At 36.5% G+C, this 24298-nt stretch overlaps 1 protein-coding gene and 1 pseudogene across 2 annotated transcripts; both read left to right on the forward strand.

The window, feature by feature from the left end:
* ANKEF1 (ankyrin repeat and EF-hand domain containing 1) lies at nt 1–24298 on the forward strand. 2 transcript variants are annotated; one of them, XM_033094955.1, is made up of 10 exons: nt 1–128; nt 4828–5218; nt 12103–12302; nt 13005–13154; nt 14361–14484; nt 17916–18738; nt 20161–20387; nt 21450–21610; nt 22884–23021; nt 23869–24183. In XM_033094955.1, exons 2-10 carry the CDS (start codon nt 4873–4875, stop codon nt 24025–24027), a joined length of 2328 nt encoding a protein of 775 aa, XP_032950846.1. In that variant the 5' UTR covers nt 1–128; nt 4828–4872; the 3' UTR covers nt 24028–24183. The 2 variants fall into 2 exon arrangements, with proteins under 2 accessions (XP_032950846.1, XP_032950847.1); XM_033094956.1 differs by lacking the exon at nt 4828–5218 and having other exon boundaries at nt 23869–24298.
* Nucleotides 5878–7308, forward strand: LOC117015981 (KRR1 small subunit processome component homolog; annotated as a pseudogene).

The raw sequence follows: 24298 nt of genomic DNA on the forward strand, positions 1-24298 counted from the left end.
CCGAGGTCGCGGCTGGGGCCTGCTCCAGGCGGCAGAGAATAAGATCTGGGGCCGCCGGGCGCCCCCGCAGGCCAAGCCGCGACAGCGCCTGGACATCCGCGGCTCTTGATTACCCTCAGGACTGAGAGGTGAGCTTGGCACCTTGGTCCCTGCCACTTAGCTTTCCCTTGAAATTACATCTTATCCATTCTCCCCTTAGGATTCTTCTGAGAGTTTGGAAAATGCACCTGGACACTTCAGTTGGTCCTGAAGGACACCACACAGGGCACCCCTCTCTCCCCAGTATTTCAGGGCTTTAGCTGGGAGGGATGCAAACTGAAGAACTGGCCCATGGACTGCTGAGTTCACCATTGTAGCTTGATGATAAAATGCCGCATAACGCTGATTCTTTGTTTAGGATGTGTGCTCTCAGTCAACAATAAAATCACGGATTTGGAAATCTTTGTCCACACAAGTATGGTGGCATCGATTCAGTACAATTAGTAAGCTAATTGGGAACATTTTATTCTATTCCATGTAGGATGTACATACCTGGGCAGGCAGTATGACGACACTGCCCCTAACCAGAATTTGGCTGATAATAATAATGAAACCAGCCATAAACAGCAGCTAAAATAAATGTCACTAAGTATGCAACAAAGGCCAAGTGAATGACTTCTGAGGCAGTTCAGGACTTATTGGGAGCCTGTTTATACACATGGTTCTAACAAGCTGCGTTATCTGGTTTCCTAGTCCACCACACATTGTAAACACATGAGAGGGTAAGAGAGAGAAGGAGCTACAGAGAAGAGGACATTGAAGCCACAAGCCACGTGCTAGTTGATGTCCCAGGAGCAGAGGAGGAAGCACGGAGAATAAACAGCAGGCAGGAAAGTGGGGATAAAAGAAGGTCAAGACAACAGTATGCATTTGATGGTGGTGGTCACTCTTCCCACTTGAAACTCTCTCCTCTTTGCTGTGAACCAGTCTCAGGCTGCCCTGGAACTACCGACAGCCTCATAACTCCCCATAGACCTGGCTCAGATCTCTCTCCTGAATAATGTATCCTATTGCCTTGTTGTGGATTCTAATTCAGCATGCCCACAGCTTAACCAGCTACACTGTCTGACCAATCGGAACTGCATCCTGAGCTCCCCGTCTCAGACACAGGGAGCCAGTTGCTCAAGCCAGAAATCTAGGAATTTTCTTTGATTCCTTCCACTCCTCAGTATTATATATAACTCTTGGTCCTCATTTATGCACAAACATTTATTGAATGCCTCATATGAGTCAGTTCTGGGTGACGGAGAAATAATGGTCGTTATAATATATAGCTTCTGTTCCATGAAGACTGTATACTAGCAGGGAAGATACATGAATATACGTATATCTACATATCTCTAAAAATGTTATACGAGGTCAGACAATTAAGTTTGCAAACTCATCCTAGAAAAAGTGTTACATACCTCATTGCTGAATATCATAATGTTCACCTTTGAAGTATTTCCCTTGGGAAGCTATGCACCAATGTCAGTGCCTAGTCCACCCTTCAAAGCAATTTTGGAACTTGTTTCTGGAATGGCCATCAGAACTGTCATTGTATTACTCTCGATGTCCTGAATGTCATCAAAATGTTTTCCTTTCAATGTTTCCTTTATCTTCGGGTAAAGAAAGGAGTCATTGGGGACCAGATCAGGAGAGTAGGGAGGGTGTTCTAATACAGTTATTTGTTTATTGGCTAAAAACTCCCTCACAGACAGTGCTGTGTATTGTGATACAAGAGTCATGAATTGTTGGTGAAAAGTTCAGGTCATCTAACTTTTTCATGCAGCCTTTTCAGCACTTCCAAATAGTAAACCGGGTTAACTGTTTGTCCAATTGGTACAAATTCATAATGAATAATCCCTCTGATATTTAAAAAAACGGTTAGCAACAGCATTGCAACAAGTTTGTGAACTTGTCAGACCTCATATAGAGAAATGTTTCATTTTAATTATGAGGAAAATAAAATAAAGTAATGAGGTAACATGGTGGCATCAATTTGAATGGTGAGAAATGCTGACCAGCGGAAATTCTAAGCAAAGATCACTCACTCCAGCCTGAGGGAACAAGAAGTTCCAGAGGCAGGAATGAGCTTTTGTTCCATAAACAGAAAGAAAGCCCGTGTGGCTGGTGACTACTAAATCAAGTGAGATTGAAGTGAAGTCTGAAGGGCAGGGGTAGGGACCTGAAGGTACTTAAAGGGGAAGGGATCAAACCATCATGAAGTGTTTGGATTTATTCTGATTATAATGGAAAAATATTGAGGTGCTTTTAAAAGTTGGTCTGGAGATAATGTTCTGGCAAGCAGTTAATGTTTTATACCTTGATAGGAGATTGGGTTACATAAATGTATACATTTGTCAAAACTCATGGAATGGTACACTAAATACTTACACATTTTATTATATATTCAAAAGATCAAAAAGAAAAAAAAGAGCTGTAAACAAATATTGAACTCCAGTTAAGGATATGTATGCTGGAATATGTCTACAATTCACTTTGAAATGGATCAACAAATATGATGGATTAATAGATAGATGGGTGGGTAGGTGTGTAATACAGCAAGTCAAGCATTAATGTAGGATCTCAGTGGTGAATATACAACTTTTTTGTCTTTAAAAATAGTTATACTAAAATGTTAGGGTGGAAGCTTGTCTGACTTTATCTACATTTTAAAGAGATTTTTCTGAGGCTGAAGAAAGAATGGGCAATAGACGGCTGTTGTGGAAGTTGTGGGACAGATTAGAAGGCCGTGGCACTGATTTGGCCTAGGATAGTACCACTGGAAGTTGATGTCAGGAGGTGGTCTGAAGGTAGAGTTGAAGGAATTTGCTGATGGATTTAAAGAGTAGGGTATCAGTGAGTGAAAGAATGAAGAGTAGCTCCTATTTATTTTAATCTGAGAAGGTGGATGGATGGTGATGCCATTATTGGAAATAGAACTGGCGAAGATCAGGGTGATATCAAGAGTTCTGCTCTGGACATGTTATATTCTAGTGCCTATTAGATGTCAAAGCAAGAATGAAGGGTCGACAGGTAGATATATAAACTGTGGAGCTCTGTGGGGAGTCAGAGATGGCTGTATAAATTTGAGAGTGTACAATCAGAAGCTGCAATTGGGGATGACGTCATGAGATGGGATGAGCTCACTGGGGAGTGTATGACAATAGAGAGGGGGCCTGGGGGCCTAGCCCTGGGCACTCCAATGATTAGACTTCTAACAGAAGAGGGGGAACCAGCAAAGGAGACTAAGGAGTGGGTGGTAAGGTAGGAGGGAAACTGGTAATGCAGATGTTATGGTTGCCTAGAGAGACACAGTTAAAGAAGGAGCAAGTAGTCAACAGTGCAACTCACTGCCATAGGGAATGCAGGTGAGGGAGCAAGTTTGTGGTGGGGAAAAGATGGTGCAGTTTCAGATTTTGTAGTAAGATGGAATCTTTCCACTGCAAATGACAGAAACTCAGCTAACTAGCTTCTGGCAAAATAAGGTTGGGGGAAAGGTTTTTTTGTTTTTTTTTAACTCAGGCAACCCTGAACATTTAAGTGGTAGATGACTTCTTGCAAAACTGAGTCCTGAGTGCAACTGCTACCATCAGTCCGTGTATCTAACACATGCTCTCTCTGTGACAGTCAACATGGCTGCCTGCAGCCCCGGTCCCCACCCTCCTGCTTAACAACTTCAGCAGAAAGAGCAGTCTTTCCATACATTTCTGGCAGAAAGGATTCATAGGATGCTGATTGGCTGATGTCTTTTCTGAGCATATACTTGAGACATTCATTGTACCTGGGGACAGTGTTCATTATTCACACAGACTAAGCCTAGGTCTCGGACCCAGGCTATCACAGGAGATGGAACGAACAGCCCTATCCAAAGGTTAGGGGTAGAAGCTTGTCTGATCTTACCTGATCTACATTTTAAAAAGATTTTTCTGGAGACCAAATAGAGAGGTTGGACTACCGGGGGCTGTTGTGAAAGCAGTGAGACAAATTAGAGACTGTGATAATGATTTGGCCTAGGATAATACCACTGTACTATCTGGAATAGATTCTTGATATGATGTTTTTTTTTGTTTTTTCCCTCCAGAAAAAAATGAAGAAAAGCAAGCCGGGTATACCCAGCCTTGCCCACTACTCAATTCAAATGATTGTTTTTCCGTAAATAATAAAAGTAGATAAAAATTGCGTGTTAAAATACTTATCACAATGTAATTGGATTATTTATGAAAACTTACAGTTGTCTCTCGACCATTTGCCTACCTCATTCTTACATAAGATGACACAGGAATTGCCCATTTCTCTTTGGTATCTCACAGAGCCTAGTAGATTCCTGTTTAGAATGAGCACCTGAAATGTTACACATTCTTCATAACATTCTTTAACTAATAATACCTGTATGGTCTCCATACTGTGGGGGACATGCTGGTACAGAGCCATATAGTGGGGCGCTCAAATCCTTACCATGGCAATTTAGTTAGCCTAACCTTCATAGGTAAGTGGGAAGGCTATTTTGAGGAGCGAAGATTAAATGAGATAACAAGAAACTGCATAGTAATGCTAGCATTCGTTACGATGGAAGATTTGTTTTGAAATCTTTTAACTTTATGTTAGCTGAGTATTTTTGTATTCATATGTAATTTCTACTTTCATGAAATCAGTTGCAACAAGTTTAGGTAATCACGTTTCATAAGACACAGCCTCTCAGGGAAGGCTTCAAATATTATTATTTAATCAAAATAAAGGTGACAAAATTACCTTTGAGTTACATGTTTTTGTTTTGTGTTGTGTTTTTTTTTTTTTCTGCTATAGTTTTTGTGTTTGTCCAGAAAAGGGTTTTCAAGAAGCTGGTCAAGCATGGCGTTAGCAGATAAGAGACTTGAGAACTTGCAGATCTACAAAGTCCTTCAGTGTGTTCGGAACAAAGACAAGAAGCAGATAGAGAAGCTGATCAGGCTCGGATACCCGGAACTAATCAATTTCAGAGATCCTGTCAATGGGCACAGCGCGCTGCACTTGGCCTCGGTGTCCAATGACATTGATATGGTGAACTTTCTCCTTAGCCTTGGTGCGCACCCTGATGTGCAAGACAAGATGGGCTGTACTCCCGCAATGAGGGCTGCGGAACTGGGCCACGAATTGTCCATGGAAATATTGGCCAAGGCAAAGGCAAATATGACCATAGTTGATAATGAAGGAAAAGGTAAGGCTCCCAAAATGCTATTGAGCACATGCAGTTCTTTAGGTAGCCAAAACCCAACAAAATGGCTTTTGGGCTTTCCAGCGTTAGAAGTGAATCTCTCCTGGACCTAATAACTCCAACTCCCCATAATTTGAAAACAGTATAGGTATATCTTAGGGAAACCAGTTCTGAGAGTTTTTTCATTTAGAATGAAACTTAGAATTAGATTAATCTGTTTGTTGGTTTTCCTAAAGGTGGAGAATTTTCAACATGACACACGTTGATATTATTGTAATTATAACCATCCATTATAAAATATAAAATCTTGTTCAGAATGAAAGATGAGGGAGAACATTTCTTACTCTTGTTTACATTTTAGAACCTTGCGTACTACTTGACTTAGGACTCCAAAGGGATTTTGTCCCCTCTCAATAGTAGTCTGATGTAGAAAGGAGTTACATTTATGAATTTGAAGGACTAAGGTAGATTCTGGCATAAACTCCAACTTTCTATGGGTCATTTTAAATAATTTGGAAGTATGACTTGAAACTTGAGACATGGCATTCCCATGTTATTCAGGTGAGACAGCCCCACTCGCCCATCTTGTTCCCCTCCCTAATCTCATCCCATGGTCTGGGAGCTCCTTGCCCAAACAACTTGAGGTTCTGGCAGGAGTTGTCACAGCCTCATGAAAATCACTAAGAAAATTCCCACCAGGCTTAATATAAATTGGTAGATTTCATCAGTTGTCCAAAGAGTTGCTTCAAGTACGAGGCCATAACGTCAGCCGCGCAGTAGAAAACTGAATCCAGTGTTATAATGTTAATGTTTCCTGACAGAAACAAAACCTGCTTTTGTGACTCTCTCCAAGCTGGGCATTTGATAAGTGACTGGCTTAAAACAGAGTAGAGGACAAGACAAAAGGAAAATTGATTTAATTACTTAATGGCACCATGTAACAAAATAAACTTCAGGAAAAGATGGCGTCCTCCACATTCAACAGGTCAGCCACAGTGCCCGGGAAAAGTGAATTTTGTAACCAGATGCCGAAGCCAGAGGACCAAGATGAATCAGAACTTCTCACTGTTCCTGATGGTTGGAAGGAACCAGGTTTTTCCACAGAGGGCAATCCTAGAAGACCCTTGGAGGAGAGAAGTTTTGCAACTTTGTTCCCAGAATCTAGAAACGCTTACTTGAAAGAGTACTGGCCGTTGGTACAGAAAACCTTGAATGAATATCATGCAACCTTGGACCTGACTGAGGTCAGCATGACTGTTTGTACAACAAAGAGGACTTTTAATCCATATATCATCATTAGGACCAGAGACCTAATAAAATTATTAGCAAGGAGTATTTCATTTGAACAGGCAGCATGGATTTTTCAGGATGATGTTGCATGTGACATCATTAAAATAGGTTCTTTAGTAAAAAATAAAGAAAGATTTGTAAAAAGAAGACAATGTCTTATTGGTCCCAAAAGATCTACATTGAAGGCATTGGAACGCTTAACAAACTGTTACATTATGGTTCAGGGAAACACGGTTTCAGCCATTGGACCTTTTAGTGGCTTAAAAGAGGTTTGAAAAGTAGTCCTAGATACTATGAAGACTATTCATCCAATTTGTAATATAAAAATCTTAATGATTAAACAAGAGTTGACAAAAGATTCTGAATTAAGATAACAAAGTTGGGAAAGATTTTTGCCACAGTTCAAGCACAAAAGTGTGAATAAACGCAAAGAACCAAAGAAAAAAACTGTTAAGAAAGAGTATATACCATTCCCACCACCACAGCCAGAAAGTCAGATTGATAAAGAATTGGCTAGTGATGAATACTTCTTGAAGGCAAGTCAAAAGAAGCGACAGAAAATAGAAGCAATAAAGGCTAAACAAACAGAAGCTCTCAGTAAGAGACAAGAGGCAAGAAACAAAGCTTTTATTCCACGTAAAGAAAAACCAATTTTGACACCTAAGGAAGCATCTACTGAAACTAAAATTGATGTGGCTGCCATCAAGGAAAACCTTAAGAAAGCAAAGAATAAGAAACTGGGAGCCCTTACAGCTGAAGAAACTAAGCTTAAAATGGAAGTAGATGAGAAGAAAAAAAAGTAACATGCAAAAAACAAAACAAACAAACAAAAAAAAAAACAAAACCACAAGCAAACCCTGAACTAGAACTTATTAAGATATCTCCTTTTGTAAAGGATTCTACGATATTAGGGCTTTAGTTGCCTTATGTGTAAGAAGTAATACTCTCATTACTCTTTTCTGAGTTTGTTTTGTTCTTTATAACAGTGCTTATATATACTTCTGTTCTTTATAAATATAAATTACTATATTTTCAAAAAAATAAAAAAATAATAAAAAAATAAACTGCAGGTACATGCAAGGTTGAAATGTGTTTTAAAATGTCACATCCTGAAACAAACATACAAAAAAAACCCCAGAAGCCTCTCAAAGATCTTAGAACATCATTTCCCAAAGTGTGTTCCATGAACCACTGAATCACTAGGGTGTTGATAAGTGGTACATGGTTCCCCTGTCAAATTCATTAGACAAACATTGGATAAAACAAATTTAACAGGTTGATTTCACATTTGTCAGACAGACTAAAGATAAGTAACATGTTTCATGTTTATTTCACTATGAAACAGTTTTTCTTATGACATATACCTCAAGTTTTGTGGAATATACTTTGGAAACACTGTAATAGAGAACAGTTTACCTTCTTGAGTTTGAAACAGAGCTATAAATCACAAAACAGGTTGAGAAATTTTGTAGCATAAACACCTAAAATTCTAAAGTTAAAACTAAACAGTCAAGGTAAAATTAGAAACAAGGTCAAGTGAATATTTGTAGCAAATGTAACAGCCATGTGGCAAATCTCTAAGCTCATTCAAATTAATATTAAACCTCTCAAGGTTCTGGAAGATGAGTGTATGAGAAAACAATATGACAAATCACATAGGAAGAAGTAAAAATGCAATTTGAAGCAAATACAAAATCTTATTTCCCACATAACCTGGGTAGTACTCCCCCATACAGCCTTGATTCTACAGAGCCTATTGCACTGAGTGCCTGGTTTGTCTTCCCGACATCAGTGAACCTAGCTCACCTTGTACAAACTGTTTTGCTTATTCCACAGAAGTCTCTTTTCCACTAACATCCTATTTTCTAGGGGTTGATGTTTGATTCACTGCACATTGTTTTTAAAGGGGAAGCAAACCTTTAAATGGTTAAAATACCAGATCTTTAGAAGGATGTGGGACATACTGTGGCCTACACTGTACTTTCTCTTAGAATTATTTTTCAGCATATGAAGAACATAAAGCTCTAAGCCAGTAAACTCTTTCCTACATGTTGTTCGAGGGAATTAGTGTCAGGAATTATTCTCTTTAAGGGTTAAGCTACAATAGTTCCTTATAGCACCCGTTCCCTTGCTTTTCCCATTTATAGGAAGGCATACCCAGTCCTAAATGCAGTATGCTAGTTCTACCATATACATTGTCCCCTTTTTTGCTTCAATTTTGGAATGTTGATTCATATTCTTTGTACCTTAAAATCAGCCCAGGTACACTTTAATTATGAGTTGAACATGCCATCATTATAAAATATCCATTTTATAAGTACCTTAGGGTCTTTTGTAATGATTTCAAGCTCATTTGGTATTTTCTATGTTCTTTTGTCATAGTTGTGTTATTTGGTCCACTCTTGCCTGCTATGACTTGCTCTGTCTTTGATTTTCTATTTTCAACCATGTCCTTGACCATCTTTCTATTTTTAACTATTCTGAGTAACCCTGTTTTAGATATATCTGTTTATATGAAATATAATATATTTATATTTTAATTTTCATACAAATCGTGTTTATTTTAATGGTAGAGTTTATCCAATTTATATTTATCTGGATGCCCCATAGGTTTGGCCTCCGAACTTTCATCTATCTTTTATTATGAGGGCACAATATATATAAATATATATATGAATATATATGTACATACATATATATATGTGTGTGTGTATATATATATAAAATTATATATATAATATATATTATATATATTATTATATATATATAAAATTTTTCTGTATAGTCCATATATTTTTTGTTTTGTTTTCTGTTTGTTTTCTTTCTAGTTGTATTTTCTAAAGTTAGTGGTTTTTAAAAAAATTTTTTGTTGTTGTTGTTAGATTATTTTATTATTTATTTTATTGAGGCATAATTGACAAATAACATTATATTAACTTCAGGTATACAACATAATGATTTGATATTTGTACATATTGTGAAATTATCACCACAATAAGTCTAGTTAACATCTGTCACCATGCGTAGTTACAGTATTTTTTTTCTTGTAAAGAGAACTGTTTTTAGTTCTTTTAATGGTTAACTTGATAGCTTTTCATATACATGATAGCTTCTCATATACATGATAACTCAATAAACCATTTATTGAATTAGCACCTTACATGGTATTATTGATAATTTACTATAAAAGAGGAGATTGATAAAATAATTCTTCCTCGCACCTTTTTTACCTCCCTTCCAACACCCAATTTTAGTAAATTATAATCATCTTGGTTCTTTCTATGATTCTTTTTATACCTTTAAATAATAAATATCTGTCACTTTACTTCTTTATCTGCTTTAAGTGATATATCCATCTCCAGCAGTAAAAGATGGGAAAATCAAATGCTTATGCTATCTCTCCTTTCTCCAAATTTTTGTTAAATTACATTATTTCTAAATTATTATGAATTACAATATTCTTTTCTATATCTAGAATTCCTAAGATGATTTAACTTTGGTTCTGTGATTGAAGGGATTCAGCATCTTTCATCAGTCTTTTAGTTGCATATCCTCTGTTGATCTCCTGGTAGACTCATTTTTTTGTCATCAAGTAGTTAAGCTCCTTTGGGCTTATATTCTCTGACTTTTTGTGTCCTTAAACTTACATGTCCACTGCTTTTATATATGAACAACAGCTTGATAGGTATAAAAATTCCCTATATTCTTTTCCAAGTGGCACTGTAGAGATAGATCCTTTAGTTGTTTTTCAGCATTGAATGTTGCTGTGGTAAAATATTGAGGCCAGCTTGACTCTTCTTCTTTATAGATGACTTTAATTTTTATCTTGATGCTCCAGGACGCTTTTCTTTTTTTTACCTAGCTTTACATAGGCGTGTCTTGTTGATTGTTCTTAATCGGTGTTTCCTGAGTCCCAATATACTCTTTTAATCTTCAGATTCAGATTTCTTTTATCATATTTTTGCATATTTTTCCATTGTACTTGGTCTTTTATTATTGAACACCAATTACATACATGTTAAATATTCTTTGCCTCTCTAGACCTTTTAAATTCTTTGATCATCTCAATTACAGTTTTCTTAGTTCTTTCAAGTTTTTCTTCCATGTCCCTGACCATGGTTTTGGCAGTGTCTCCTCTCCTATTTTCTGCTTCCAATTCAACTTTTCAGTTTTAAAAAAATTTTATTGGGGAATATTGGGGAACAGTGTGCTTCTCTGTTCTCCATCAGCTCCAAGTTGTTGTCCTTTAATCTAGTTGTGGAGGGCGCAGCTCAGCTCCAAGTCCAGTTGCCGTTGTTGAACCTTAGTTGCAGGGGGTGCAGCCCACCATCCCTTGTGGGAGTCGAACCAGCAACCTTGTGGTTGAGAGCACAAGCTGTAACCAACAGCGCCATCCGGGCGCCCAGGAGCTCAGCGGCAGCTCAGCGGCAGCTCAGCGGCAGCTCGTTGTCTTCATTCTTGTTGTGAGGGTGCAGCTTACTGGCCCATGTGAGAATCAAACCAGCAGCCCGGTTGCCCAGAGCTCACGCTCCAACCAACTGAGCCACCCGTCTGCCCTCGACTTTGATTTCTTTACTGGTTTTATTTTTTTCTACCTTTTCTTTCCCGAGTTTCATCTTTTCCTTCTATTTATCTTATATTGTCCAAACAGTTCTTCTTTTAGATCTTGATCTATCTTTGCACTGTTGTTATAGAAAAAGTTACACTTCATTTCTTTGCTCTCATGGAAATGGTTCAGTCAATAATTCTCATGTAGTTTTCCTAGTATATACATTTTGCCTGTCTTATATTATCAGGTTCCTTTACTTTCTTTCAATTTTTTCCCCCATAGGTCACGCTATTTCCTCTTTGAATGAAGCCTCTTTTTAGAGTGAGGTCATTACATAGTCTGGAGGTTGACTATTGTTTACCTGACTCTTATCAAAACTCTGCCCCAGGATTATAAACAACATCCCTGATCTGTAGTACATTTTTGACATGAATTATGTTGAGAGCCTGTATGTCATAGGTCCTGGGTGTGGGGATTGAGCATTTTCCTCTTTTCAGTGGAACAAAATGATTTGTCAAAATGGCAGAGTCTCTGCTCTCTACTTTTTATTCTCATTGCTACTGTATTGTCAGTCTGCTTCTTATAAACATGGGCAGTCTACACATTTCATCATTTAGTAGCATCTCTTTTGCCACTCTGCATTTTCAGAGGGGACCCAGGGAGCCACCGGTAGCCCACTGGAATCCATAGCCCTGCATATTCCAAGAAGACACACTTAGGGTACAGACGGCAAGATGTCAAATACTCAGTGTCTATGGGGGCTTGCCATATCAGCACTCAGATTCTTCCCTAAAGCAGGTCCTGTCACACTCGGTTGTGACTGTTTTCTAACTATTAGAGGTCTAGTTTCTTTTTTCGTTTTTGTTTCTCTGTCTTGGTATTTTAGTTGGTTTCAGAGAGAAACCAAAGCCAGATATGCCTTTGCTCTACCACTTTCAACTAGTTAATTACGGATTTTAAAATTATTCTTTTTTCCTTCTTATCTGATTCAAATGTTCCATCCCCTATTAAGTATTAAGTACTCTTTGGGAATTCTATTTTTCTACAGGTATTTTGTTTTACTGCATTTTACCTACTAAGCGACATCATCGCTGTGCATTGATTGCCCTGGAACATGGTGCAGATGTCAACAATTCTACCTATGAAGGAAAGCCAATATTCTTTAAAGCTTGCGAAGAAGCACATGATATTAAAGATGTGTGCCTGACATTTTTGGAAAAAGGAGCCAGTCCAAATGCTATCAACTCAGTATGACTATTCCTGTGATTATAAATATTCATGTTTTTTCAATTACAGAGTTTTAGTGTAATTTTTGCATTTAAATGTGTTAAAATTATCCTATTAGCTTATAGGCTGTTCATTTCTATTCAAAATGCTTTAAGATGATATGCTCTCATTATATTGCCATGATTCTACGGTCTGTTTCCTAATTCGTTTGGAAAATTGGTATTTATTTTACATAATGTTAAAAGATCATTATAGAAAATAGACAACATTTCACTGATGCCTAATAAAAATGTATCTTTTTGGAAAGAAAATGCTGTTTTCCTGATTCATTTTGCTCCCTCTCCTTATTTGGCAAATTTTATTAAGTTTTCTTATCTTTTAATTGTAATTTTGAGACAATAAAAATAGATTTTCTTCTTAGAAAACACCTATAACCTAATTTTAGCATACATTTTACCTTTTTTTCCTCCCTTTTTGTTCTACTTTCTTTGCAAGAAACGTGCTTTTTAGCATGATTTTCTCACAGGGATATCTGGTATGACCTTGAGTCTGACCCACTGTACTGGCTTCAATTTTACTATTTGTTGCATGAAGCTAATAAAAATGTAGAGAACTAACAATGTTGGTGTGAATCTAAGGCCAATGGGTTTAGATCGTATTTATACCAAATCTGACATTTACACATGACAAGTATAAACAGCATTTGATCTATTTCATGTCCAGTCCACAGGTCGCACGGTTCTAATGGAAGCATCAAGAGAAGGAGTGCTAGAACTAGTTCGAGGGATATTGGAAAGAGGAGGTGAAGTGAATGCATTTGATAATGAAAGACATCATGCTGCACATTTTGCTGCCAGAGGAGGCTTTTTTGATGTAATAATCTGCTCTTTGCTTTAAAATCTGTTGCTAAAATTTTTTTCTCCTTTTGCTCAAAAATTTTAAATATTATGTAGGTTACATTAAGACAATTTTTTTCTGAGTTACCATCTTGATTTCCTTAAGTAATTCTAAAACAGGTTTTATACCAAATATTAGTTTTAAAAAACATTCTCATTCTTTATTCAATTTTATCTGCTTGCTAATATATATATTTAATAATGGTTTATTTCTGTATTCTTAACCATGACAATTTAAAAGTTTTGCCAACTGGGACTATTATATTTTATGCCTCTATTACATATTAGAATCTTCAAAATATGGTATGATCTAATTGTGGGGAGAACAATAACAACATACGTGTTTCCCCAAAAATAAGACCTAACCGGACAATCAGCTCTACTGCGTCTTTTGGAGCAAAAATTCATATAAGACCCGGTCTTATTTTACTATAACATAAGAACAGGTCTTTAATATAATATAATTAATATAATATAATACCAGATCTTATATTAACTTTTGCTCCAAAAGACGCATTAGAGCTGATTGTCCGGCTAGGTCTTATTTTCGGGGAAACACGGTATTCTTATCTCCTTGATGTTTGTGTTCATCTAATAACTCATCTAAATTTTAAACTGCAAGTATTCTGATTATCTGGACATATCAGCCAAGAGGTTTCCTCATAGGTACAGTGACATTACAGAAACAAAATAGGAACCAATACTGTCTATTTTTAAAAATTCTGAATTACATCTGAAATTACTCAATTTTCTCTGAGTTTTAACATAGTTATCCTTATTTTTGTCATTGGGTCTCTTCCCTGCAATAAAAATATACATCATAATAGAAGTTACATTTGATGATGAAAGTTTGCTCCTCTGATGATGTTTACCATAGTCTGATGCTTTCTAAAATTGCCTAGGTTTACCAAAGTGGTAGCGTCCAGCTGAATATAGGGTTTCCTATATTCTAGATCAAAATTGTTCTATAGAACTTTTGGCAATGATGAAAATGTTCTATATCTCTGCTGTATAATTCACTAGCCATGTATGGCTTTTGAGTACTTCGAATATGGCTAGTGAAACTAAGGAACTGTATTGTTAAGATTCATTTCAATTTAATTTTAAATAGCCACACATGCAGTCTTCATTCAGTAAATGTACATTCCTATTCCCCATACAACATCCACTATTTATTTTGCAGATATTGAAGCTTCTTTTTGTCTACAGTGGAGACCTGGGACTGATTGCAATGAATGGGAATACGCCACTTCATTATGCTGCCATGGGTGGTTTTGCAGATTGCTGTAAATATATAGCTCAGCGAGGTAAAATTCTATTCTTAAAGTATTCATGATTTGCCCATATTACAGATAAGCAGAGCATTGGGGTCTGTCACTTGTCAGTTGCTTGTTTTTCAGTAGCCCGTCTCATATAATGTAGAAAGAAAATTGAAATTTTTTTTTTACTCTATTTTCTGTTAAATCATGAATATTTTTTAGGTTATTGTTAAAAACCTATAGAGGAATGGACATAAGTCAACAAATTATTATAAAGTGTTTATAGGTATTAACTTCTTTTTTTAGAAAAATGTGAACATCAATCTAAACAAGGATAAGAAGGAAACCATGTCTTTTAGTCTTAATTCTTAATTATTTTACTTTTAAAAACTATTCTATTGTTTCAAGTGCAAAGATAACTTTTCTGGATAATTTGAAATTATGGGGGAAATATTTTGGGGAGAAACATGAAATAAAATGAAAACTTTCATGGAAAATTTGAAATGTAAGTAATATTATTTTAGATTATTCTGCAGCTTTTAAGTAACTATTAATTTAGGAATATAAACCATGTTATAGCTTAATGTATTCCTTAAAATGATAGTATAGCTAATTAAGTTTAAAGAAATGGATCAATTTAGTGTAAATTACACGCTAATTAAATGTACATGAAAAGTTTTTAACTGTGTTAGAGGTGGGATTGCATTCTGCTGAACTTTATGGTAGTAGGGTGTTTTTTTTTTTTCCAGTTTGTGAGAAATAGGCAAAAACTTAAAGTCTAGTGACTCTATAATAGAGCAGAGAAAGTGCTTTTGTTTTTCTGTCTTCTGTAGAGGCACAGAATTGTAGAAGTCACCGGAACTTAGAGATCCTATACAGTAACCACTAATATTATAAATAAGATTAATGTGCCTGCATAACTAATAGTGTAATAACTGATCCACTTTTACTTTTTATAAACTTACACAAAACTCATACTCTTTCACCATCCTCCAAAATAACAAACATTTTTAACAAATAAAGGAAAACATTATCAAATGCAATTTTTGCCTTCATAAACCATCTCATTAATCTTTTCAAATCTGTCACTATCAGCAGTTTATTGTGACATTTCATTTCTTAACATTGTATATTTCTAAAAACTAAAGATCTGCCCAGACTGTGACAAACCTTTTCATCTTTAACATGTCAACTGCTTTCTTATTGGGACCAATATCACCAGACATATACTCTATTGTTTATGTACTCCTGGGATAAAGTTACAGAAAGGAAACAGAAGCAAAGGGCCAGAGCTTGGCTATGCCTTACCCGGTCATACATACAGAAAAGATTTATCTTCCTGGCCGAACCATAAGACTAGACTGGTTTCAAAAGAAATGTCCAAAAGTGTTCTGAGTTCTAGAGCATGTTTGGAAGTACAGCCATGTCACCACATCCTATGTTGGTGACCCACTTCCATAGCAGCAGAGTAAAATCTTAGATCTAAGTCAATTAGAGCAGTAAAAATACCATTAGCAATGAAATGCTCACTTCTGAGTAAATTGTGGGTTTACTGTCTTCTATACTTAAATGTAAAGGCTGAATGATTTTCCCACATTAAACTATCATCCTCAATATATCCCTCTTTTGCCCCTGGTCCTGTCGCTGGAGCAATTGACAAGTCCCTGTAAGCAGTGTGAGTGCCATGTCCAGGGGTGCAGGGAGGAGAGTTGGGAGTAGTTCTGAAGCACCCACCTCCTGGAGAGCTCATCTCATAGGCCTTTGGCTGCTGGTGTTCTACAGCACCAGCCCCTAAAACAGAGTATATTGATCACAGAGGAATATAAATCACAAAGGGAATGAATAGATCTTTTATTTACTAATCATAAAGGAGATAAAAAGTCTCCCAAGTCAAATGGCGGGGGGAAAATGCCTTCAGATCTTAAAGCTGGGATGTTGGAGTCTTTTATTCACAAAGATGAGTTTCTAACTAGGAGTAAACTGGGAGCAGAAGAGGGCAAGCTAAAGCAGATTTAATAATCCTTTGATCCATAGTGCTGGGGTGAGTATAGAGAGATGGTAGATAAACCCCAGACACCCTGAATAAGCAAAAAAAGCCCAGTAAAAACAGCATACTTGGAATTCTATGGAATTATTATGCTATGGAATTATACTATCGAGACCCCTTCCAAATAAGTTACTGTTCTTACAACTGTCCAATATAAAAATTTTAGAATCTTTATTGTCCAAATACTGTTTTTATATCACTAATAAACTAATCAGTCTTAGTATAAAATTTTAATGTTTGACAATTCTAAAGCAAGTATTAATCTTGAAAAGCACTGGTGATTAATTTGTTTTTTGACAAGGAACAAAACTATAAACTGTTGGAGGGACCTGTTTTATTTTTACATGCAGTTGCCTATACATTTTGGTTGCTAGAAATACTGATTAGGTAACATTTTGTTTTGATTATGTGATATTGGCAAAGCAATAGACGCGTCTTTTAGATTCAAAATACTAGAAAGAGCTTCTTCATACCATGTTTCTCTGAAAATAAGACCTAACCAGGAAATAAGCCCTAGCATGATTTTTCAGGAGGACATCCCTTGAACATAAGCCCTAATGCGTGTTTTGGAGCAAAAATTAATATAAAACCCAGTCTTATTTTCGGGGAAACACAGTAGTCTGACATTTATACACATAATGGATTTTTAATGTCTCAAGACACTTACTATAGACAGCATAGCCTTCCTGGTAGCAGGAAGTAGACTCCTTTGTGCATTCAGAAAAGTGTATTTATTTGGAGAACAGTTATATGTAATGTTGGTCTCATAATTTTACATAAGGAACCAAAAAGGAAAATGAATTTTAATATGTAACTTGGACAAATATAATACTGGAAGCCTTTCAGTTTTGATGAACAAATTCCTGTTAGGTTGTTCACATGACCTTACCACAAAACAGCAGATCCATATAAACGACATTGATTTCATGGAGAATACAGATAAAATATAGTTTAAGGTTGTACACAGATTTACAATCATAAATTATAATAATTTATGATAGTCATAATCATTCAAAAAGAAGCAGGTGATGTTCAGCATTCTGAGCTTCTAAGGCCCTATGTAAGCTGTCTGAATCCAAGTGCTTTCCAAATTCTTGTCAGCCTTACTCTTTTCCTGCTTGGCGTGAAGTTTCCTAGCAAGTATCCCCATATGGTATTTGTTTTAAATACCTATAGGGGTTGATGTCCTAATCTTTTGGGGGGCAGATATTGTCAATTGGAAACATATCCCCCTCAGAATTCACCAAAGTGAAGCACAGAAAAAAAATCATAGCTTACTTTTCTAATTACAATAGCTAAATGTGCTCATCTCTATATATGAATAATTTTGGGGACAAACTTTTAACCAATCCCTGGAAGTTGGATTAATGTTGTGTGTAGAATCATGCAGATGCCTTGGCACCATTCATAATAACGATGCTTCACGATTTAGGATGTGACCTGAAATGGAAGAATTTAGATCATAAGACACCCAAGGCTCTGGCTAAGGAAGGAGGCTTCAAAGTTGCAAGCAAGGAAATACGGCGGGCGGAGCGAATCGCTAATAAACTGGCCAAGCCTGGAGCCAAAAATCCTAATCCACTCTGGGCCCTTCAACTTCACGATTGGTCAATAGTAAATGAGACTTTCCTTCGGGAAGCCTTTTCGTTTGTGGACAGGGGCGATGGGACAGTCAGCAAGGATGATTTTGTGATGACGCTGGAGGAGAGGCAAGAATTCGTCGACTCGGAACAGCTGTTTTACATAGCTCAACTTCATGAAAAATTCCGGGGAGGAGGGGTCAACATTAATGATTTCTTTAAGGGAACCAACTACCTAAGCAAAAATTACGTCTTGGGATCTTATGGGCCTAAGAAGAAGAAAAAAGGGATGGCCAAAAAGGCAAAGAAAGGCAAGTTTGTTTTACCCCTGCCAATCTGCATCATCCCTGACGACGCATTTCCACGCCGCAGTAATGGGGGGCCGTCATATTACATGGTTGAAACCTACAAGAACGTAACTGATTGCAGTCGGTTTAACCAGGATCATCCTCCAGAACATCCCATTCAGGATGACTCTGCTTGGTACATTGACGATCCAGGGACGGTGTTTTCAAATATTAATTTTGTCACCAAGGCGGGAGACCTGGCTTCTCTGAAAAAGGCGTTTGAATCAGGAATTCCTGTGGATATGAAGGATAATTATTACAAAACACCACTAATGACTGCTTGTGCAAGTGGGAACCTAGATGTGGTCAAGTTTCTTCTTGAAAAAGGGTATGTTTTTGGTTGGGTGAGGTTTAAATTTTTATGAGTCGTCGTATTTCAAGGAAGTGAAAGGAAAGTTAAGATACATTCAAGTTTAGAATTTTAGTAGCACAAAAATAGTGCTTCACTCCTGAAGTCTAGATTACAGGTAGATCTTGTATGGGGAACCAGGCTAATGGGAACATAGAAATGTATGTACACAAAGATGGCTTGCCAGTAACAACTATGCACAAAGTGAAGGCCAAGAAGTTTTCACTGTGGGATTAGAAGAAGCCTTCTGATTGGGTATCACTGGCCTCCCAAGAGAATTTAATTTGGTCTCAGAGCTTTACCTAGTTGGTGTGGAGTCACTGTTCATTTCATTTTAAATAAAAGACTATTTCATTGTGGTAAGAACAAATTATGTGAGATCTAGACTCTTAACAACTTTTAAGTGCCCAGTACAGTTTTATTAACTATAATCACAATATTGTATAGCAGATCTCTAGAACTTACACACTTTACATGGAATTGCTTTTTAATCTCCCGCTCCCGCTCCCGCTCCCTCTGATCCCAACAAATCGCAGCCCAACAAGTGGGATATATTGCTATCATGGCTAAGTAAGGACATGTCTGATTCCCTCCTCTAGAGAGAGCAGTCTTTTCTTTGGTTCATTTGTCAATATCTTTAAAATATCAAAGCATGACATTTTCATTTAACTTTTTAATCTAAAGCAATTACTCAGGTTTAATTCCTTCTTAATTACCTGGAGTAGGTTTCTTAAGCCTTTTTGTGCCTCAGTTTTCTCAGTTTTATACTGGGGCTATAATGGGAATCAGCTCACAGAATTTGTTGAAGGTTAAATTACTTAAAATATGTAAAGCACTTAGTCGCTTAGTAATTGCATACTTGACAAAAGGTATCATTGTTGTTATTACTATAAATGTTTAATGTCCAAGAAAGATTCAAATTTATATATTATCAAGAGGGAGTATAAAGCAACGCATGAGAATTTGAACTTTTGGACAGTGACTCTTTAAAAAGGATTAAAATTTTAAATAATACATTATAATGCTTAGAATTTTAATAAAAATCATAGTATGCAGAGAAAGTAGATACAAAATGGAATAATACAACGTTTTTATTTCCTGTCAGCTTTTATCTTCATTGTATTCAGTTTTATTATTTTTCTTGATTTTAACCTTTGCAAAAATTATAACCCCTAGGATCTTCAGTGCCTTTTAAAAATTAAACAAAATGTACATATACACAAAGACTGTCAGATAATGCAGAATACTTGTCAAGAAAAATATGATAGAGCTGTACTCAGAGCTTCCTTTTATAAGTTGAACAATTTGATAAAACTCTGTGGAATCTTAACTTAGCATTTTTAGCCTCCAGTGTTTGGAACAACCCATATTTTCAGCTTGTGCATCTATCTTATTTTGTAGGGCTAACGTAAATGCAACAGATAATTTCCTGTGGACTCCCCTCCATTTTGCATGCCATGCAGGCCAACATGATATTGTTGAGCTTCTTGTTAAATCTGGAGCCATGATAGATGCAGTTTCAATCACCAACTCAACTCCTTTAATTAGAGCCATTGAGAGCTGTAGACTGGATACTGTAAAATACCTACTTGATATTGGTGCTAAATTCCAGCTGGAAAATAGAAAAGGTATGTGTTTATATATCAACAGTTAGGGTTAGAAAAGGAGAATTTATATTCAATTCCAAACCCCTTTTGATTCTATTCTTGTAACACCATATTTTCCCTGAGTTACTCATGCAAACACAAGCCTGAGTTAAATGCTATGGAATTTTGTCTCATACTCGCTACCTCACAAATCATTGGTGTTAAAGGGCCAATTCTTTATGTTTGCAGTCTTTCATGGACTGATACTTTTACAAAATACAATAAAAAATGATTTACTAGAAAAATGAAGTGAAAAAAAATCACAAAATACAAGCACAAACTTTTTTTATGATTAGATTCAAATGACAGAAAATTCTTCTATCAGATTACTATAGAAATTTCTAAACACTTACTCTCAATTCCCGTGGTTATTTCATGGTGGCCCAGTAACCACTATGTAGTTTGTAGACTTGCACCCGTGTACAGATCATATCTTGGGTTATTACAGCGTTTTAATTGTCAGTCCCTAATAATTGACATAGTTTAAAGCCTCTGTAGGTTTAGATTCCTTCTAAAGCTGGATAAAAGCATTTCTGAATTGAGGTTCTCCAGGAAGTAAATGGAAAGGCCTACCTTATATCATAAACATCACAAGTGAAGAATAAAAAATCATTTGAATAAATATTTGAGCTCCTTGCTTGGAGGTGTCATTTTCTTATAGTGGAACCAATTGCTTCCTTTTGATGTGAGATGATTAAAGTTCTGGGTGCTTCAGGCTTCCTCTGAGTCACAGGTAGTATTGTGTAGGCCTCCTGGAGATACTACCGGTGTCATAATACCCAGCCACCTTCATAGCATGTTTGTGACCATCTGCTTCCCTAGGCTTTTTAGAATATACGTTCTTATATGAAATTATAAGATTTTAGAGCTGGTCCACCTTCAAGAATATCTGATCTAGCTCTGTGACCTTACACATACTATTTGCTTTAGTAACCACCCTTACTACCACATACTTAGGGTTGATGTGCTGAGATTTTTCTACACAGTTTATTATTAATCTGTTTACTATATAACTTTGAATTTATATAACACTATTTTAAACAGGACACACTGCCATGGATATTGCAAAGGCATATGCTGACTATAGAATAATTGGTTTGATTAAAGAAAAGCTAGATAACTTGCCAAAATTTGAAAACCCAAAACTGAAAGGCAAACCACCTCCTAAAACGAAGACTGAAGTCCTTGAAATTAAGAAAGAGGAGGTAAGAAAAGCAATTGACTACTCATTAGTAACTGGAATGCCTTAAAAACTCGTTGGGGGGTGGGGCAGTGACACTATTTACATATTGTTACACAACATGGACCAAATAATAGGCAATCCATATTTTCAGCACCATTATGCAATACTTTTAAAGAAATATCTAGCAAGAGATTTCCTATTACTAAAAAGTACTCATTGCAAACAGAACCCACACATAAATCAAACTGGTTCAGTCAAATACAATTAGAATGTTGAAAACAGAACTGGTATTGGATATATATTAATATATTTGTATAATATGTATGTATATATTATATGTATATTTGGTCCTGAATTATACAGATTTAATGAGATGGCCCAAAAGCGAAGGAGGGTGACCCTTATGAGGAATGAAGTAAAACATGATTTTTCTTCATTTTGGTCTTATAATCTTTCATTAATCACCTTACCACTCTTCCCAACCTCCCACCCCCACCAAGGAATTTTAATGACTACCACTGAACTCTGGGATACGGGGCCACCTGTGACTTAGATATCATGCAACATGACTCTAAAAGGTTTAAGGCACCAAATTCACTGTTCCTGATCATCTGGAGTGGTATGGGTACCTCTAAACTATGAGGAGAAGGTGGAGGTTGTTGCCTGGGGGGATTTCCAAGACATCAAGGCTTTATCATTTGCAGGGACACTCTAAGTGCATGTCTAGGCTAAACGGTTCTTTTAAAGAAGCAGAAGGATCCCTGGAGATTCTTGGCAGACATAGGACAGGGGCTGAAACTTAAGAAAGAAAAGCTTTAATGTTATCAAATGGAAAGGGTTGGAGAAATGTAGGTGGTAGGAAGTGGATAGGGTAAAGGGATCGTAGCAGATAGTAGAGAGTAACAAACATGGAGGACAAAAGTAAGGATGGCCAGAGGTGAAGGAGGCTCTATCAACTAAAGTTCCTACTATGTGCACCATTATCATTTTAGTAGGAATACAACCTTCTGATTAATGAATGGCCACAGGTCAAAGATGGATATCTTGAAGACTTATGAGATCTGTCACTGATACTACTAGTTAAGTAGAGTTAAACAAAGCAAACTAATCTTTTTCCACCCAAAGTTATAATAACTTTCTATTTCATTTCAAATTATAATTTATATAGTAGCATTTTTAGTTTTTATTTTTCTCGCTTCAGAGTAAGATGGAAAACACCAAATAATATGAGAAAGTGTATATAGGTTTATGCAACTAATAGTTTTGGTTTTTTTTTTTTTTAATCTTGTTTCCAGGAACCACTTTTATCCATTTATAATGTACCAACCATATTGGAAGAAAAGAAAATGCACAAGGATAATGTGGTTCATCTCAATACATTGATTACCAGTGGTTATACCAAGAAAGTGGATATCACATTTATTCCACAGAGGGTAAGTACTTTGGAAAGATCTTCATAATGTGGTATGAACTCATAATGTCACTTTTCAAATGCTTTTTATGCAGAGCACCCAAAGAAATACCCAGAGTTTATCTTTCATAGTTGCTATCTAAGGTGTCCTTTTGCCAAGTTGTGCTATTTCTGATTCAGTAAGTCCAACTTCTTTAGCTCCCAATATCTGGTTCCCTCTATTATTATTTCTATATTGATGTTTTCATTTTCTGTGAAAGATTGACATCTTCTTTTGTCAATGAAATTCCCTATAGTCATTTAGTCACCAGGTTCTACAGATACCTTTTCTTGATGCTCCTCAGTCCAACCCTTCTTCTTTGTACTCACTACCATCATCTCACCTGGGAGCTTCATACTAATTAAAACTAAATTTATTCCGTAGCTTCCTAAAACATCTACAATTAAAAAGAGAGTAAAAGTAGTCTTGCTGATGCCCGTCAAACCATGCTGAAAAACAGACCACCGGCTCCCTCTGCCTTCTCCTGTGAAAATAATTTTGACTTCCCCATAAGACATAAAGGTAGTAAACCCAAATGATCTTCTGATTCCATTGCTTCCTTGTTTTGACATCCTAAAAATGAAGAGCAGTGGGGCCAGAGGTCATCATAGAGGTAACTGAAAAGCATTTCAGTAGTCCAAAGAGTCACCTTCAGAAATAGTGATGCCCGTGTAACCACTGATGTCATGTAAGAGGGAAAAACAAGTTAACATAGACTTAGAAGTAAATTTGGTAGTTTTAAATCAATCATATTGAAGATTATGTAGATACCGGCATGTTTATTCTCCATCATACTCATACCTGCTCTGGATGTGGTTGTGTATTTAAGGTCTGGAGTCCTGAAGCCACAACAGTGGAGCTCATCAGGAAGAGGGAGCTGCGGAGGGAGCGGTTCACGTACGAGGTGGACTTTGAGGACTTCATGATGCCCTTTCAGAAGAACATCACAGAGAAAGCTCGAGCATTGGAGGCTGCCTTCCATGCCTAAATCACAGTTGCTTCTTAGAGTAAACATTGCGAGGCCCAGGGACCAAACTTTAGAGAAAGGAAATACTTCTGTCAAAGCCAAAGCAATTCACAAATCAAGGATTTGTAACCAAATATTTGTTTTTGCTCTAAGAACTATAAACATTCTGAGCTGTCTGAAGAAGGTGTGTTTTATTTTTCAATGAATGACATTTCATTCTTGGTAAATCTCCCAATCTTCTTTAAAACTGTAGTAGAATAGGTGTCATTTTTGTTATCAACATTATTGTCAA

Source organism: Rhinolophus ferrumequinum, chromosome 23 (assembly GCF_004115265.2).
Source record: "Rhinolophus ferrumequinum isolate MPI-CBG mRhiFer1 chromosome 23, mRhiFer1_v1.p, whole genome shotgun sequence".
Taxonomy (NCBI): domain Eukaryota; kingdom Metazoa; phylum Chordata; class Mammalia; order Chiroptera; family Rhinolophidae; genus Rhinolophus; species Rhinolophus ferrumequinum.